The sequence below is a fragment of the Schistocerca gregaria genome, chromosome 5, assembly GCF_023897955.1.
Source record: "Schistocerca gregaria isolate iqSchGreg1 chromosome 5, iqSchGreg1.2, whole genome shotgun sequence".
Taxonomy (NCBI): Eukaryota; Metazoa; Arthropoda; class Insecta; order Orthoptera; family Acrididae; genus Schistocerca; species Schistocerca gregaria.
Window position 1 is genome coordinate 551,871,561 of NC_064924.1, and position 16,459 is coordinate 551,888,019.

A 16,459-nucleotide genomic window follows, 5' to 3' on the forward strand; every position below is an offset into this window, starting at 1 on the left:
TTTTGTGGGTAACTGCTCTACTGCCGGAACTACCCAAGCAATGCTCACAACTATCTTCAAAGCTTTACATCTGCCACTACTTCATCACATCTACTAACTTCAAAGCAACACTCCTGTGGAACTTGCAAGACTAGCAATCCTGGAAGAAAGGATACTGTGGAGACCTGGCTTTGCCGCACCCTAGAGGATGTTTCCAGGAGACTGCACTGATATGAAACTTTCTGGCTGACTAAAATTGAGTGCTGTACTGAGACTCAAACTTGAGACCTTTGCTTTCCACAGACAAGTGTCCTACCACTTGAGCTACCCAAGCACAGCTCATGAACCATCCTCACAGCTTTACTTCTGCCAATACCTCATTTCCTACCTTCTGGCTGTGGCTAAGACATGTCTCTGCAATATCCTTTCTTCCAAGAGTGCTAGTCTTGCAAATTTTGTAAGAAAGCTTCTGTGAAGTTTGGAAGGTAGGAGGTGAGGTACTGGTGGGAGTAAAGCAGTAAGGAGAGGTCATAAGCTGTGTTTGGGAAGCTCAGACGGTAGAGCATTTGGCAGCAAAAGGCAAAGGTTGAGCCTCAGTCCGGAACACAGTTTTACTCTGCCAGGCAGTGCCAGTAGTGCCCACTCCGCTGCAGAGTAAAACTTCCATTCTGGCATGATAAGATTATTCAAACAAGTTTCTTTTGTGTAGGATACTTCATTTACCTAGACCTCTTTTAAAGCAGTGTGCCTGGAAAAAATTTACCAAAAAAGGGCTTACTTCCCACACCAGTAATAATAGAAATTATACCTATTGGTAGTGACACTCCCCCCCCCCCCCCCCCCCCAATATATTTTCAACTAGCAGTTCAGCTTATCTATTTTTCTCCATCAGAAGAAAGATAAGGTGCATGTTAGCAGTCAGAAGTAACATAATATTATAGTTTGTAATAACTGTTTCCATTGCTTCAGCATTTTTGTTTCTTGATTCAAGAGCATAAGAATTTTTTTCATCCTTTTTTCAATTGAATAATTTTTTGCAGTCCCTGTGTACTGTTTCCTCTATTTTTAAAAGTCCTGAAATCAAAGACTTTGTTCCATTTGTGGTTCTTAGCCTTGGTTAGTTCTTATATTATATTAATTTGCCAGATATAGACTGGGAGACTCAAACATTCATAACGGGTGGCAGGGACAAAGAATTCAGTGAAAATTTTTTTAAGTGCATTATCTGAGAACTACCTTGAGCAGTTAAACAGAGAACTGACTCGTGGCGATAACATATTAGACCTTCTGGTGACAAACAGACCCGAACTATTTGAAACAGTTAATGCAGAACAGGGAATCAGCGATCATAATGTGGTTACTGCATCGATGATTTCAGCCGTAAATAGAAATATTAAAAAAGATAGGAAGATTTTTCTGTTTAGCAAAAGTGACAAAAAGCAGATTATAGAGTACCTGATGGCTCAACACAAAAGTTTTGTCTCAAGTACATATAGTGTTGAGGATCACTGGACAAAGTTCAAAACCATCGTACAATATGCGTTAGATGAGTATGTGCTAAGCAAAATCGTAAGAGATGGAAAAGAGCCACCGTGGTACAACAAACGAGTTAGAAAACTGCTGCAGAAGCAAAGGGAACTTCACAGCAAACATAAACATAGCCAAAGCCTTGCAGACAAACAAAAATTACGCAAAGCGAAATGTATGTGAAGAGGGCTATGCGAGAGGCGTTCAATGAATTCGAATTTAAAGTTCTATGTACTGACTTGGCAGAAAATCCTAAGAAATTTTGGTTTTATGTCAAAGCGGTAGGTGGATCAAAACAAAATGTCCAGACACTCTGTGACCAAAATGGTACTGAAACAGAGGATGACAGACTAAAGGCCGAAATACTAAATGTCTTCTTCCAAAGCTGTTTCACAGAGGAAGACTGCACTGTAATTCCTTCTCTAGATTGTCGCACAGATGACCAAATGGTAGATATCAAAATAGATGATAGAGGGATACAGAAACAATTAAAATCGCTCAAAAGAGGAAAGGCCGCTGGACCTGATGGGATACCAGTTTGATTTTACACAGAGTATGCGAAGGAACTTGCCCCCCTTCTTTCAGTGGTGTACCGTAGATCTCTAGAAGAGCGAAGCATTCCAAAGGATTGGAAAAGGACACAGGTCATCCCCGTTTTCAAGAAGGGATGTCCAACAGACGTGCAGAACTATAGACCTATACCTCTAACGTCAATCAGTTGTAGAATTTTGGAACACGTATTATGTCTGAGTATAATGAATTTTCTGGAGACTAGAAATCTAGTCTGTAGGAATCAGCATGGGTTTCGAAAAAGACGATCATGTGAAACCCAGCTTGCATTATTCGTCCACGAGACTCAGAGGGCCATAGACACAGGTTCGCAGGTAGATGCCGTAATTCTTGACTTCCGCAAGGCGTTCGATACAGTTCCCCACAGTCGTTTAATGAACAAAGTAAGAGCATATGGACTATCAGACCAATTGTGTGATTGGATTGAGGAGTTCCTAGATAACAGAACGCAGCATGTCATTCTCAATGGAGAGAAGTCTTCCGAAGTAAGAGTGATTTCAAGTGTGCCGCAGGGGAGTGTCATATGACCGTTGCTATTCACAATATACATAAATGACCTGGTGGATGACATCGGAAGTTCACTGAGGCTTTTTGCAGATGATGCTGTGGTGTATCAAGAGGTTGTAACAATGGAAAAATGTACTGAAATGCAGGAGGATCTGCAGCGAATTGACGCGTGGTGCAGGGAATGGCAATTGAATCTCAATGTAGACAAGTGTAATGTGCTGCGAATAGATAGAAAGTTAGATCCCTTATCATTTAGCTACATAATAGCAGGTCAGCAGCTGGAAGCAGTTAATTCCATAAATTATCTGGGAGTAAGCATTAGGAGTGATTTAAAATGGAATGATCATATAAAGTTGATCGGCAGTAAAGCAGATGCCAGACTGAGATTCATTGCAAGAATCCTCAGGAAGTGCAAATCTGAAAACAAAGGAAGTAGGTTACAGTACGCTTGTTTGCCCACTGCTTGAATACTGCTCAGCAGTGTGGGATCCGTACGAGATATGGTTGATAGAAGAGATAGAGAAGATCCAACGGAGAGCAGTGCTCTTCATTACAGGATCATTTAGTAATCGTAAAAGGGTTACGGAGATGATGGATAAACTCCAGTGGAAGACTCTGCAGGAGACACTCAGTAGCTCATTATGGGCTTTTGTTAAAGTTTCAAGAACATACGTTCACTGAAGAGTGAAGCAGTATATTGCTCCCTCCTACGTATATCTTGCAAAGAGACCATGAGGATAAAATCAGAGAGATTAGAGCCCACACAGAAGCATACCGACAATCCAGATGTAGATAAAATATATTGATTGTGTGCATATCACATGTGCAGGACTGTAGAAGAATGACAATATTGAACTTGAATCTTTTTTTTTTTTTCAGGGCACTGAAGAATGCCCAAGCAAAACTGAGAAGCCAACAAGCCAGTGCACAAATGGAAAGGAGAGAAGAGGTATACAATGTAACACTTTGCCTTCTTGTATTCATGTTTTCAGAGACTTTGCTATAATAACTTACCAATCTCTTTTAGTTCATGACTTGATCTAGTTAGGTACATTATTTCCTTTTTTATAACTATTATATCAGGACTTTCCTTAATTTGACACATTCTTGTAAATATTGGAGTGAATCAATTCTGAAATTAAGGATCAGAAACATGTCAAATAATGAATGAGAAGAATTTAAAATTGAAAAACATACTAGTACTGTGTGCTGTTGTGATATTATGTGAATCACTTTGTTATGGTGCATGTGACAACTGATATTTATAAAATACAATTTGTTCTTCTTCTATTCTTTGCATTTTATACGGTGATTGGATCAATAACAGTTCTTCTTTCCTACACTGATGTATTTTAAACACTTTATTACATGTGGATGTTTCCTAACATATCTTCTGTACTACATATTGTCATATATCAATTGAAATATTAATTTATATGATGATAAAAGCAATTTGAAAAAGTGATTAGTATGCATGTTCTTAAATATGAGAATTTAACCAGTGTTAACTGTACAATATATGCATGTATCATCTGTATCAGACATTCATGTATGATAATCTCTGTAGATCTTTACTAATATTGTTTTTTAACAATCCAGCAAATATTTTAACACTTACTAATACAGATTTTATTTTTTTCTCTCTCTCTCTACCACACTGTCCACACCATTCTTTATATTCCAATTAAAATGCTTCTATTTTCATCTCTTTATTTCTTTTTGATTTGAAATAGCCTGGCCCTGCTGGTTTCTTGAAGAGCTTTTTTTAGTTTTCCTCTCCTGCTTTATCCTGTATCTTGTTTGAGTCTTTTTGTAGAGTTTTAACATGTTTTAATGTGAGAATTCATTTTTGCAATGGTAGCTGGTGTTGGGTAAACAGAAGCATTTCTGCTTTAGATTCTGTCTTTTTCTGTATTGTCTTCATCTATTTCAACACATCTTCTTGGTCCTTGCAACAGTTTCAGAATTTTATTAATTGACAGTATGATTTGTTTTGTTTCCCCACCTATTTGTGTATCTTTTGTTTTGTTCCTGCAATTCATATTTGAGTTTCAATCCCTACACTGGAACACAAAATATAGGTGGAAATGCAGGACAAGGCTGTGGAAACTCTGAACATCAGCAGCAAAAATGCTTCGGAAGTTATGGAAGATGCGAAAGAAGAAAAGAGTGATGGTTTTGATGATCAAGTGAGTGAAATTCAAGAACTTAAGGAAGAACTCAAGAAACGTGGGCAAAAGGTGTCTGAACTGGAGAAAGAAATTGGTACCCTGGAAACTGCTCTTCAGGAGAATGCAAACATAGCTGAGCTTGAGGAACTGGTTGTGGTGGTTCGACAGAAAGATGATAGAATTGAGGAGCTGGAGGAGGCACTTCGTGAAAGTGTTAGAATAACTGCCGAAAGGGAGAAGGTGTTACATCAGGAATCAACACGTCGGAAACAGATCATGGAAAAGGTAAGAAACTGTACCCAATCATACAAAATAACACTTTCACAATCATAAATTATTATTCTCACTTAGATGTCAGTATTACTTATTTTTAGATGTGCAGCCCATGTAAATGAATGTTGTGACTGTGAAAAGCCCCCTAGTGCCCAATGTTATAGCTATTCTTTAAAAAATTAACATAGAAATTATAAGTGTTGATCTTAGCCCTCAGATAATAAATAAATGACAAAAAGAGGAACACTTCATCTGACTGAAACTCGAAGCTTTAAGGTACTACAGTTTTACATGTGATTAATTGTATGTTCAGGGTGTCTGAAAACAATCAAATAAAACACAGTATGAACTATATTGAGATTTATATAGCTGGAAAGTGAAACAAAAATTAGTTGGTAGCACTGTTACAGTGTGCATGTATGAATACAACGATAACAAGGAATGTAAATGTTTACTACAGAAAAAGGTAAAGTGAGAGAAGGTTTTCCATTGATAGTACATAACATGCATATTTTGGAAGAACGATCAGAATGAAATCTATAAAGCACATTCAATTTATTTCTTGCAATCATCATGGTAGGGTACTCAGTACTCATAAGAGTATTGTAGGACCAGCAATGTTGACAGACAGGAAGTGTTAAATCACAACAGAGAAGAATATCACTCTTGCAGTTCGCCAGAATGATATACACTAAATGCAGCACCATTTTGAGGAATTTAAAAACCACCAGTCATCCAGCAGACTGAATATGCAAAAATATGCAATTTGAATACAAGCAAATTAGTGTCAAGATAAATGTTTAGTACTGTGAAGTTAACTCTTATACCACAGAAACGTTCTTCATTTAGCCCATTGCGGTCTGTATTGCTTACCTAGATAGACTACAACATGATGTCATTTCATAATATTACGCTTCTGTCTGCAGGAGATTTATTACAGAAAAAATATACCACTCTCATGTGCAACATGGCATTCACATTGACAGATCATGGAAGTGATGCTGAATGTACCACTTCCCCACTACATAAATGCCGTTGCAATGAATTTAATAACCTCAGTGACACTAACTCTTCATTTTTGTGATTTCATTCCTGTACACCCTGCACTGCCAGACACTAGCTGCATGATCTGGTATGTGACCACCTTGGAGAAATGCAAGTTTAAATGCAAAATAAGACACTGTAAATAAAGGCATCAGTGACATGGCATGCCCTCCTGTTGGGCAAATTCCATAGCTCTTTGAGAGTGGTTGATAAATACAGACATGAACTGCCTACATACAGCACTCTAAACATGTTCTATAAGGTTTAATACCCAGAAAAGAAAAAGTGATATGGACTTCGGGTGTCAAAGTTAATCAACCACCATTGTTTGTCTGGCATGTGGGATTTTAGGAGCAAATTATGTGTAAGAATAGCCTGTACAATACCTTTGAATGAATAATGACCCTGTACAAACAATATTTTGTAAACATATGATTTATAATGCAGTTGTAAAAACATTTTTTTGATTCAACAAATCACATTAGAACTTATCACAATGCATTTCATTCAAATTTATTACATTCGTTGTTACAAAGTTATGATTTTTTAAAAAGATCCATTCTAAAATCATTAGGACATACTTGGCTTTTGAAATCAGTTGTGATTCTATTTCGTTAGTTAAGCGAGCAGACTAATAATGAACTATATAACATGTTGTCAGTATGAAAGTCAAAATTGTGTCTCGTTTGAACTGACAATCATTTGTTGAGTATTAATCCTGAAAATATAAAAAAGAGGGTAGAGGTGTGGATCTGTGGGGAGTGGAATGTGCTGGTGGTCTACTGGAAGCCAAAAGAAACTTTAGCAACAGTAGCCCAACAGATAAAAATAAGTCAAACTGTGCCCTACCAAGTATTTGGTCATCATACTTCAAATTAATATTTCATAAACATACTTTAAAAAAAGTTTCTAAAAATAAGTAATTAATCTTGAGTCCTTTTAACAGTTTTTCACAGATACAAATATGAAGCCCTCCTCTATCAGTGTAGAGGTATTACTGTTTATTCATCATGTCCATTAACATCTTGTGTGCTTCAATTTTCTAAAAAGTATTAGAAAGTTCTAACCTTTAAAATCACAAAGAATTTTAAACTTACAGATTATAATATGAGCACAATCAGTCAAATAAAATAGGTTTCATTGAAAACAAACACTAGTTACTGCTTGACAGTTGTTCCACAGTGAACCAATTTACAAACATATACAACAAATAATCGTTTAGTTGCCCATCCCTGTGATTGCTCACATCTCAGAATTACTCATGCCACCTACATCTGTCCTTAACATCAACAAGGTACCTCTAGAAATTCACTACAATATACAAGTGAGTTTGCGGTACCGCCAAATATCATCAGATTGAAGGATGAGTTAATGAATGTACAAGTCTCAAATCTTTTCCGAAAACCCTTAGATCAATGGCAGTCTCAGTATCCCTCCACAGTTCTAACAGAAACACATTTTCCACACAGTTCTGCTGCACTTTTGACTGTGGCAACTTTCTTTAAGGAGACTTAAACCTGGAACTACCTGCTTGAATGGCCACAATGCCTCAAAAGTTCCAAGGCTGACATACCATATATCTGTCCAATGTAGTCAACAACCATTTCCTGGTCTGTATGCCTCCCTCAACAGACCATGAAACCATTGTCAGCATCCTTACAGAGTTCAAACATTGTCATGTCTCCTCCACCTCACCTGCAAACCCACTTCACACTCCTTTCTCAGTGTGCATGCAGTGGTACTTGCCGTCACTGATCAGAGACATTCTCCGCCCAATACTGACTGACCTTTCTCCTTGCTCTTGCCACAATGCACTGATTACATCTCACAGTCCACAGTGAATATCTTTTGGAGAATGTTGTTCGAGATTGGAGATGCTTCAGATACGATAAAAAAATAATTAACCTTATATGAGTTTATAACCTTATATGGTTTATTCTTCCCTCCCTTAAACTTCCTTCCCCTTCTTCTGGGGGTGATTCAGACTTCACCTATGGTGCATTACAATTCAGAGCAGAGGGGTCCAGACAATGCTGAGTAGCCTTTTTTTCCTTTTCTTTAAACTGCTTAATAAGATCATATAAATGGAAACATAACAGGCATACAAATATGAGGTGCATTCAAGTTCTAAGGCCTCCGATTTTTTTTCTAATTAACTACTCACCCAAAATCGATGAAACTGGCGTTACTTCTCGACGTAATCACCCTGCAGACGTACACATTTTTCACAACGCTGACGCCATGATTCCATGGCAGCGGCGAAGGCTTCTTTAGGAGTCTGTTTTGACCACTGGAAAATCGCTGAGGCAATAGCAGCTCGGCTGGTGAATGTGGGGCCACGGAGAGTGTCTTTCATTGTTGGAAAAAGCCAAAAGTAACTAGGAGACAGGTCAGGTGAGTAGGGAGCATGAGGAATCACTTCAAAGTTGTTATCATGAAGAAACTGTTGCGTAACATTAGCTCGATGTGCGGGTGCGTTGTCTTGGTGAAACAGCACACGCGCAGCCATTCCCGGATGTTTTTGTTGCAGTGCAGGAAGGAATTTGTTCTTCAAAACATTTTTGTAGGATGCACCTGTTACCGTAGGGCCCTTTGGAAAGCAATGGGTAAGGATTACGCCCTCGCTGTCCCAGAACATGGACACCATCATTTTTTCAGCACTGGCGGTAACCTGAAATTTTTTTGGTAGCAGTGAATCTGTGTGCTTCCATTGAGCTGACTGGCGCTTTGTTTCTGGATTGAAAAATGGCATCCACATCTCATCCATTGTCACAACCGACAAAAAGAAAGTCCCATTCATGCTGTCGTTGCGCGTCAGCATTGCTTGGCAACATGCCACACGGGCAGTCATGTAGTCGTCCGTCAGCATTCGTGGCACCCACCTGGATGACACTTTTCGTATTTTCAGGTCGTCATGCGGGACTGTGTGCACAGAGCCGACAGGAAAGCCAACTCTGGAGGCGATCTGTTCAACAGTCATTCGGCAATCCCTCAAAACAATTCTCTCCACTTTCTCGATCATGTCATCAGACCGGCTTGTGCAAGCCCGGGGTTGTTTTGGTTTGTTGTCACAACAATGTTCTGCCTTCATTAAACTGTCGCACCCACGAATGCACTTTCGACACATCCATAACTCCATCACCACTTGTCTCCTTCAACTGTCGATGAATTTCAATTGGTTTCACACCACGCAAATTCAGAAAACGAATGATTGCACCCTGTTCAAGTAAGGTAAACGTTGCCAGTTTAAGTATTTAAAACAGTTCTGATTCTCGCCGCTGGCGGTATAATTCCATCTGCCATACGGTGTTACCATCTCTGGGACGTATTGACAATGAACGCGGCCTCATTTTAAAACAATGCGCATGTTTCTATCTCTTTTCAGTCCGGAGAAAAAAAATCGGAGGCCTTAGAACTTGAATGCACTTCATACACAAAAAATTTGAGAAACTACACAGGTTGCACCATAAAGCATACTTCATAGCACACTGTAGAGCTTTGTCGAGATGGCATCATGTACCAAGAGAAAGACTGGAGAATACAAGTCTAATGACTTACAGATGGACCTACAAATCTGAGCAACATTTTACTTGTTACACTGTAAGCCTCCTTACTTGCTGCACAAAAATTTCTGATAAAATCCTTGTCCCCAGTTTTAACCATCATGGGCTGTCTTACTAGGTTTACCTCTCAGCCTCTCTGTGACGTGCAGCTGTTGAACCTCTGTGGTGTGCAGCTGTTGGACCACACCTGTTTTCTTTAATAGTCGTAGGATCGCTTTCCTCATGTAGTTAATCGTCAATCACCCACAGGCTACAGAAGGTAGAATTAATAGTATATGCCAGCATGAACTTAAGTGTGGAAGTTTGATGACTTTCAAGATTAGTGATATTGAAAACATATCATAGCCATGGAAGTGACTGATACATTCTTGTTTGATCCTGAGCATAATACATAATCAATGGCTGTCTTGAGATTATATCTAACCCTTTCCACAAAAGAGGGCTATGGTAAATAGGGAGTGGTGGTTACATGGATTTGACTACTAAAACATATCATTTAAATTGTATGGAATGAAGGAGCCTTATCACTCTCCAGAATTGTTTCTTAAGGCCATTATACTAGTCTGCCATCATGCACCAAGTAGGAACTAGCCACACAAATGTTGAAACTGCATCTACCACCACAAATAGGTATCTACTAGCTTCCCAAGATCGCCAAGGGAGGTGGTGCAGTGGTTAGCACACTGGACTTGCATTCGGGAGGATGACGATTCAAACCCGTGTCCAGCCATCCTGATTCAGGTTTTCCGTGATTTCCCTAAATTGCTTCAGGCTAATGCCAGGATGGTTCCTTTGAAAGGGTGTGGCCGACTTCCTTCCCTATCCCTCCCTAATCTGATGGGACCAATGATCTCATGGTTTGGTCCCCTTTGCCAAATCAACCAATCAACCAACCTTCCCAAGATCAGCGTAAAAGGCCCAGAATATGCACCCCTGTGGCCTGCCGTTACTTGCTTTACTGATTTTACAAACATGGCATTGTCCCAATAACTTTCATAGATCCATACACATTCCTTTCCATTTAAAATAATCCTTGATATACATCCAGGTCTTGTACATACATAAATGACCACCTGTGACAGATTCATGATAATACTTAACTACTGATGCCAGTAACTTCTTAGGTAACACTATTTTTTCTTTGTTATCATTATGTGTTCAATGACACAACACATAATTCTTAAGAAAATACCCATTTACCTTTTTGTTGTTTTCCAATTGTCTTTTAATAACATTGAATTCACTGTCACTATCCTGGCATTCACCTGAGATCTGAAAGAGCTCCAGTAAGTCCACCAGTTATTATTTCCCCTTATAGTTCCTCTGATCTCCTGTGATTCTACTAATTTCTCTGTTTCCCGATTTTATCCAGATTCCTCCTTGAACATATCACTTAATCTGTTGGCAATAACATTTTCACTTCCCTTTATGTGTTTAACATTAAATTTAATTGGTGACAAGCATACCACAAACAGAGGAATTCTTCCAGCTGTATATGAGTGTTCCAGAACCCATTTCAGCACCTGATTGTCAGTTTCCAGTGTACAACTTTTGTGCTCCAGATAGAAGTGGAACTTCTCTACTGCAAATAAGACCAATAATGCTTTCAATTTGTACACTGAATAATAGGCTTCTATTTCAGACAATGCCCTGGAGGCATGTTCTGTTGTTACATGTTCCCCATTTTCTTTTTGCAAAAGAACAGCAGCCACTATGGTCATAGACGCATCAGTCTGACAGATAAACGGTTTCTCGAAATCCAGACCTACTAACACTCAAGTGTTCATAAGTGCCTTCTTCAGCCCTTCAAAGACAGCTTGTTTTGGACCCATCCAATGAAATTTCTGGCCTTTTCTTCACAGTTCTCTGAGAGGTACTGCTAACTGGCTACAGTTAGGAACAAATTCCCTAAAAATGCTATCATCCGTATGAGCCTAGCAACACCTTTAGCAGTTTCAGGTGGAGGAAACATAGAAATGGAGTGTGTTTTTACCTGATCAATCTGCACTCTCTTCCCTGAAATTGTACAACCTAAGAATAAAGCCAGGGAGTGTGCTAAACTAAACTTTGATGATTTCATTGTAAGGTATGCTTCTCTTAAATGCTGAAACACCTGATCTCTCTGATCCATGTGTTCTTCTAAAGAAGCACTAAAAATAATTATATCATCTAAGAATTATATAAATATATAAATTTTAAGTAATCAAATACAAAATCAAATAATTGGGAGAGCACAGGAGCTCCTGCTCCCAACCAAAATGGAACTCTTTGGAATTGAAAAAGATTCCATTCAGTCCACATGCAGTGACTGTCTTCGACTCTTCAGTCAGATAAATTTGATAGTATACCTGGTTTAAGTCAAAAATAGTAAAATACTTAGCCCCCTTTAACCAGGCAAAACAGTTATGCAAATCAGGAAGCAGCACTGACTATAAATTAACCTTCTTATTTAGATGCCTGTAGTCCACCACCTGTCCAACCCCCTCTCCCCCTGCTCCCTTCCTCCCAGGTTTACAGAACCAAAAACGTGGGTGACACATAAGTTGATTTGGAAGTTTCAATAACCCCTTGTTGCAATGACAAATGAACAATCTTTTACAGTGCTTTGTTTTTGGAGGCAACAATCTATTTGGCATTTCTTACCCAGGTCCTAATTCATAAGCTTTATTTGATATTTAACCTGGTTGTTCATACCTAACCTCTGAGTCTGTACATTGCCATATACTTCTAGTAAGTTACCACACTCTTCCAGTTTCTGTGGTGGCAGTTTCCCTACATCAACCTGCTCGAGTAACAAATTCTGGGCTGCTTGTGCCTTATGGATACCTTTATTAGTAATATGGCCACAAAGCAGAACTTAGATGAAAACTTCCTTGCCACCCCATCACAAAGTAATCCTGCCCCCTTTTGCAACAAGTCATAGTCTAGTATCAATTCATTTCAGCAACCAACACAGATTTTCTATAAAGGCATCTGTATACCAATCTTCACTACAATCTCTATGATTATCTTCAGTCCTGAACTTCCTGCTGCCTCACATCTCACTTTAATCTAACATAACCTTGGAAGCTTACAAACCCCAATATTTGCCTTATACCTTTGTAATTCCATTATGGAGACATAATTTCCTGAATCATTCAGTGCACAGACTGAGTCTTTATTTACATGAGCACATACAAGTGGCAACTTATTATTTTTCCAACAGCTTATTATTTTTACCAGTGATTATTTTACTGCACTGATTGGCAGCAAGCTCTTGTGATCCTTACTCTGTTCCCCTGGTTATTATTCTTGTCTACCCCTTCAGTTTATCCCACCAATTATGCATCACTCCCTTTTACTTATGGCATATGGCATCTACACAATGCCTTAGCCAACATACTGATATCATGTACGTGATTAGGCAAAGTCTCATCTTCACTATGAATCCATGAATAAATGAATGTGAAGGTCATTCATTAATCTTTTGGGAACATATTCCTTACTAATTATTTCTTGTAATTTTGAATAATCTGATGAATTGTATCGCAGAATATTCCCTTACCTAATGGATACAATATTTTTAAAACATAACTATCACCCACATTATATACCTTACTCAATTCCACCATTTTCATAAGAGACCTTATTGTCTTTTTCGGTTGTGTAAATGGTTCTTTCAACATAATACCTATCTTTTGTGTGTGCCTGCTTAGCTGAATGGTAATACATTTCCCTACCATGCAGCAGGTCTGGGTTAAATTCCTGGCCGGGTTGGAGACTTCTCTGCTCTTGGACTGGATGTTGTGCTGTCATCATCATTTCATCACCACCATCATGCAAGTTGCCCTATGTGGCATCACCTGAAATAAGACTTGCACCCAATGCTTGAACTTCCCCAGATGAAGCCTCCTGGCCATTAGTGCTACACAATCATTTCATTTCATTTTTACCTATCTTTTGTGACACTGATACAAATAAATTTGTAAGTTTAGTGAACTGATATGATGTAGGACAATCCAACAGAGTAGTCCCTTCTTTTTGCGACTGCAAATTTATTTCATCTGCTTCACTAGCACCTTCTACAACCTTAAAAACTTAGACATGGTGATCACCTTCTAAAACCTTAAAAACTTAGATGTGGTGATCATCAATCACATTCAATAACTTCTGAATTTTATTTTTCTATTCTGAGTCTCAATTAACTGCCTGCAAGTCTCTGATATGATTCCAGCAATCTTTTGGCCTATCTTTGAGATGGTTCACAAGATATGTAAAAGGCCAACTTACCACCAGTCTCATCCAAGGCAGCTACCACAGTGGAGGTGGCTGCACTCACGTCACCTATCCACTTCGTCGTGATGTTTACTGTATGGTCAGATGCATCCCACAGCTGGCGCATCAGATCTTCAACGTTTCCTTGTGGATCCTCACCTTCAGTTCGAAGTTCATACATTGTATTTTTCTTTTTCACATAATTAAGCACAGGGATCTCTTGGCACACCATGTTGCTAAAACAAAACTACACAAAAATTTAAACAAAATTAATATTTCATAAACAAACCTTTGAAAAAAGCTTGTGTTGTTGTTGTGGTCTTCAGTTCTGAGACTGGTTTGATGCAGCTCTCCATGCTAATCTATCCTGTGCAAGCTCCTTCATCTCCCAGTACCTACTGCAACCTACATCCTTCTGAATCTGCTTAGTGTATTCATCTCTTGGTATCTCTCTACGATTTTTACACTCCACGCTGCCCTCCAATGCTAAATTTGTGATCCCTTGATGCCTCAGGACATGTCCTACCAGCCGATCCCTTCTTCTAGTCAAGTCGTGCCACAAACTTCTCTTCTCCCCAATCCTATTCAATACCTCCTCATTAGTTATGTGATCTATCCACCTAATCTTCAACATTCTTCTGTAGCACCACATTTCGAAAGCTTCTATTCTCTTCTTGTCCGAACTATTTATTGTCCATGATTCAATTCCATACATGGCTACACTCCATACAAATACTTTCAGAAACGACTTCCTGACACTTAAATCTATACTCAATGTTAACAAATTTCTCTTCTTCAGAAACACTTTCCTTGCCATTGCTAGTCCTCCTTTCAAGACACTGTCCATTCCGTTCAACTTCTCTTCTAAGTCCTTTGCTGTCTCTGATAGAATTACAATGTCATTGGCGAACCTCAAAGTTTTTATTTCTTCTCCGTGGATTTTAATACCTACTCCAAATTTTTCTTCTGTTTCCTTTACTGCTTGCTCAATATACAGATTGAATAACACTGGGGAGAGGCTACAGCCCTGTCTCACTCCCTTCACAACCACTGCTTCCTTTTCATGCCCCTCGACTCTTTATAACTGCCATCTGGTTTCTGTACAAATTATAAATAGCCTTTTGCTCCCTGTATTTTACCCCTGCCACCTTTAGAATTTGAAAGAGAGTATTCCAGTCAACATCACCAAAAGCTTCTACCAGTTTTTCCATTAGTCTGTAAATAATTTGTGTTAATATTTTTCAGCTGTGACTTATTAAACTGATAGATCGTTAATTTTCACATCTGTCAACACCTGGGATTGGAATTATTATATTCTTCTTGAAGTCAGAGGGTATTTCACCTTTCTCATACATCTTGCTCACCAGATGGTAGAGTTTTGTCATGACTGGCTCTCCCAAGGCCGTCAGTAGTTCTAATGGAATGTTGTCTACGCTCGGGGCCTTGTCTCGACTCAGGTCTTTCAGTGCTCTGTCAAACTCTTCCCACAGTATCGTATCTCCCATTTCATCTTCATCTACATCCTCTTCCATTTCCATAACATTGTCCTCAAGTACATGCCCTTGTATAGACCCTCTATATACTCCTTCCACCTTTCTGCTTTCCCCTCTTTGCTTAGAACTGGGTTGCCATCTGAGCTCTTGATATTCATACAAGTGGCTCTCTTTTCTCCAAAGGTCTCTTTAATTTTCCTGTAGGGTGTATCTATCTTACCCCTAGTGAGATAATCCTCCACATCCTTACATTTGTCCTCTAGCCATTCCTGCTTAGCCATTTTGCACTTCCTGTCGATCTCATTTTTGAGACGTTTGTATTCCTTTTTGCCTGCTTCATTTACTACATTTTTATAGTTTCTCCTTTCATCAATTAAATTCAATATTTCTTCTGTTACCCAAGGATTTCTACTAACCCTCGTCTTTTTACCTACGTGATCCTCTGCTGCCTTCACTACTTCATCCCTCAGAGCTACCCATTTGTCTTCTACTGTATTTCTCTCCCCCAAAAGCTTCTAAAGATAACTAGTTAGTTTCAAGACCCTTTAATAGTTTTTCACAGATACAGGTATGAAGCCTTCCTTTACCCGTATACAAGTATTACTGTTTATTCATAATGTCCATCAACACCTTGTGTACTCAATTTTTCCAAAAAGTATAACAAAATTTTAACCTTTTAAAATTACAAAAAAAATTTAAACTTACAAATAATAATTTGAGGAGAGTTAGTCAAATATGACAGGTTTCATTAAAAACAAATACTTGTTATTGCTGTACAATTGTTCCACAGTGAACCAGTTTATAAGAACATATGACAAATAATTACTTACAGTTACCCATCCCTTTGACCAGTCAGTTCTCAAAAGTTCTCATGCCACCTATATCTGGCCTCAACATCAAGAAGGTACCTCTCGCATTTCACCACAAGAAAACTTTTTCCAAGAGCCTTTGGATCAATGACATTCTCAGTATCCCATCACACTTCTTCGTAAACACGTTTGTAACACAGTTCTACCATACTTTTCAGGATGACTACTTCCTTTAGTGAGACATAGACCCAAAACTCCCTGCTCAAATG

General features: G+C 38.7%; 1 protein-coding gene across 3 annotated transcripts in view; it reads left to right on the plus strand.

Annotated features, from left to right (window-relative positions):
- LOC126273160 (trichohyalin-like) overlaps positions 1–16,459 on the plus strand; it is a 1,218,599-nt gene that overhangs the window by 1,114,701 nt on the left and 87,439 nt on the right. For all 3 annotated transcript variants that reach the window (XM_049976627.1, XM_049976629.1, XM_049976628.1), the window contains 2 exons: positions 3,463–3,532; positions 4,665–5,039. In XM_049976627.1, the coding sequence (XP_049832584.1) occupies positions 3,463–3,532; positions 4,665–5,039 (445 nt within the window). The remainder of the gene's footprint in view (positions 1–3,462; positions 3,533–4,664; positions 5,040–16,459) is intronic.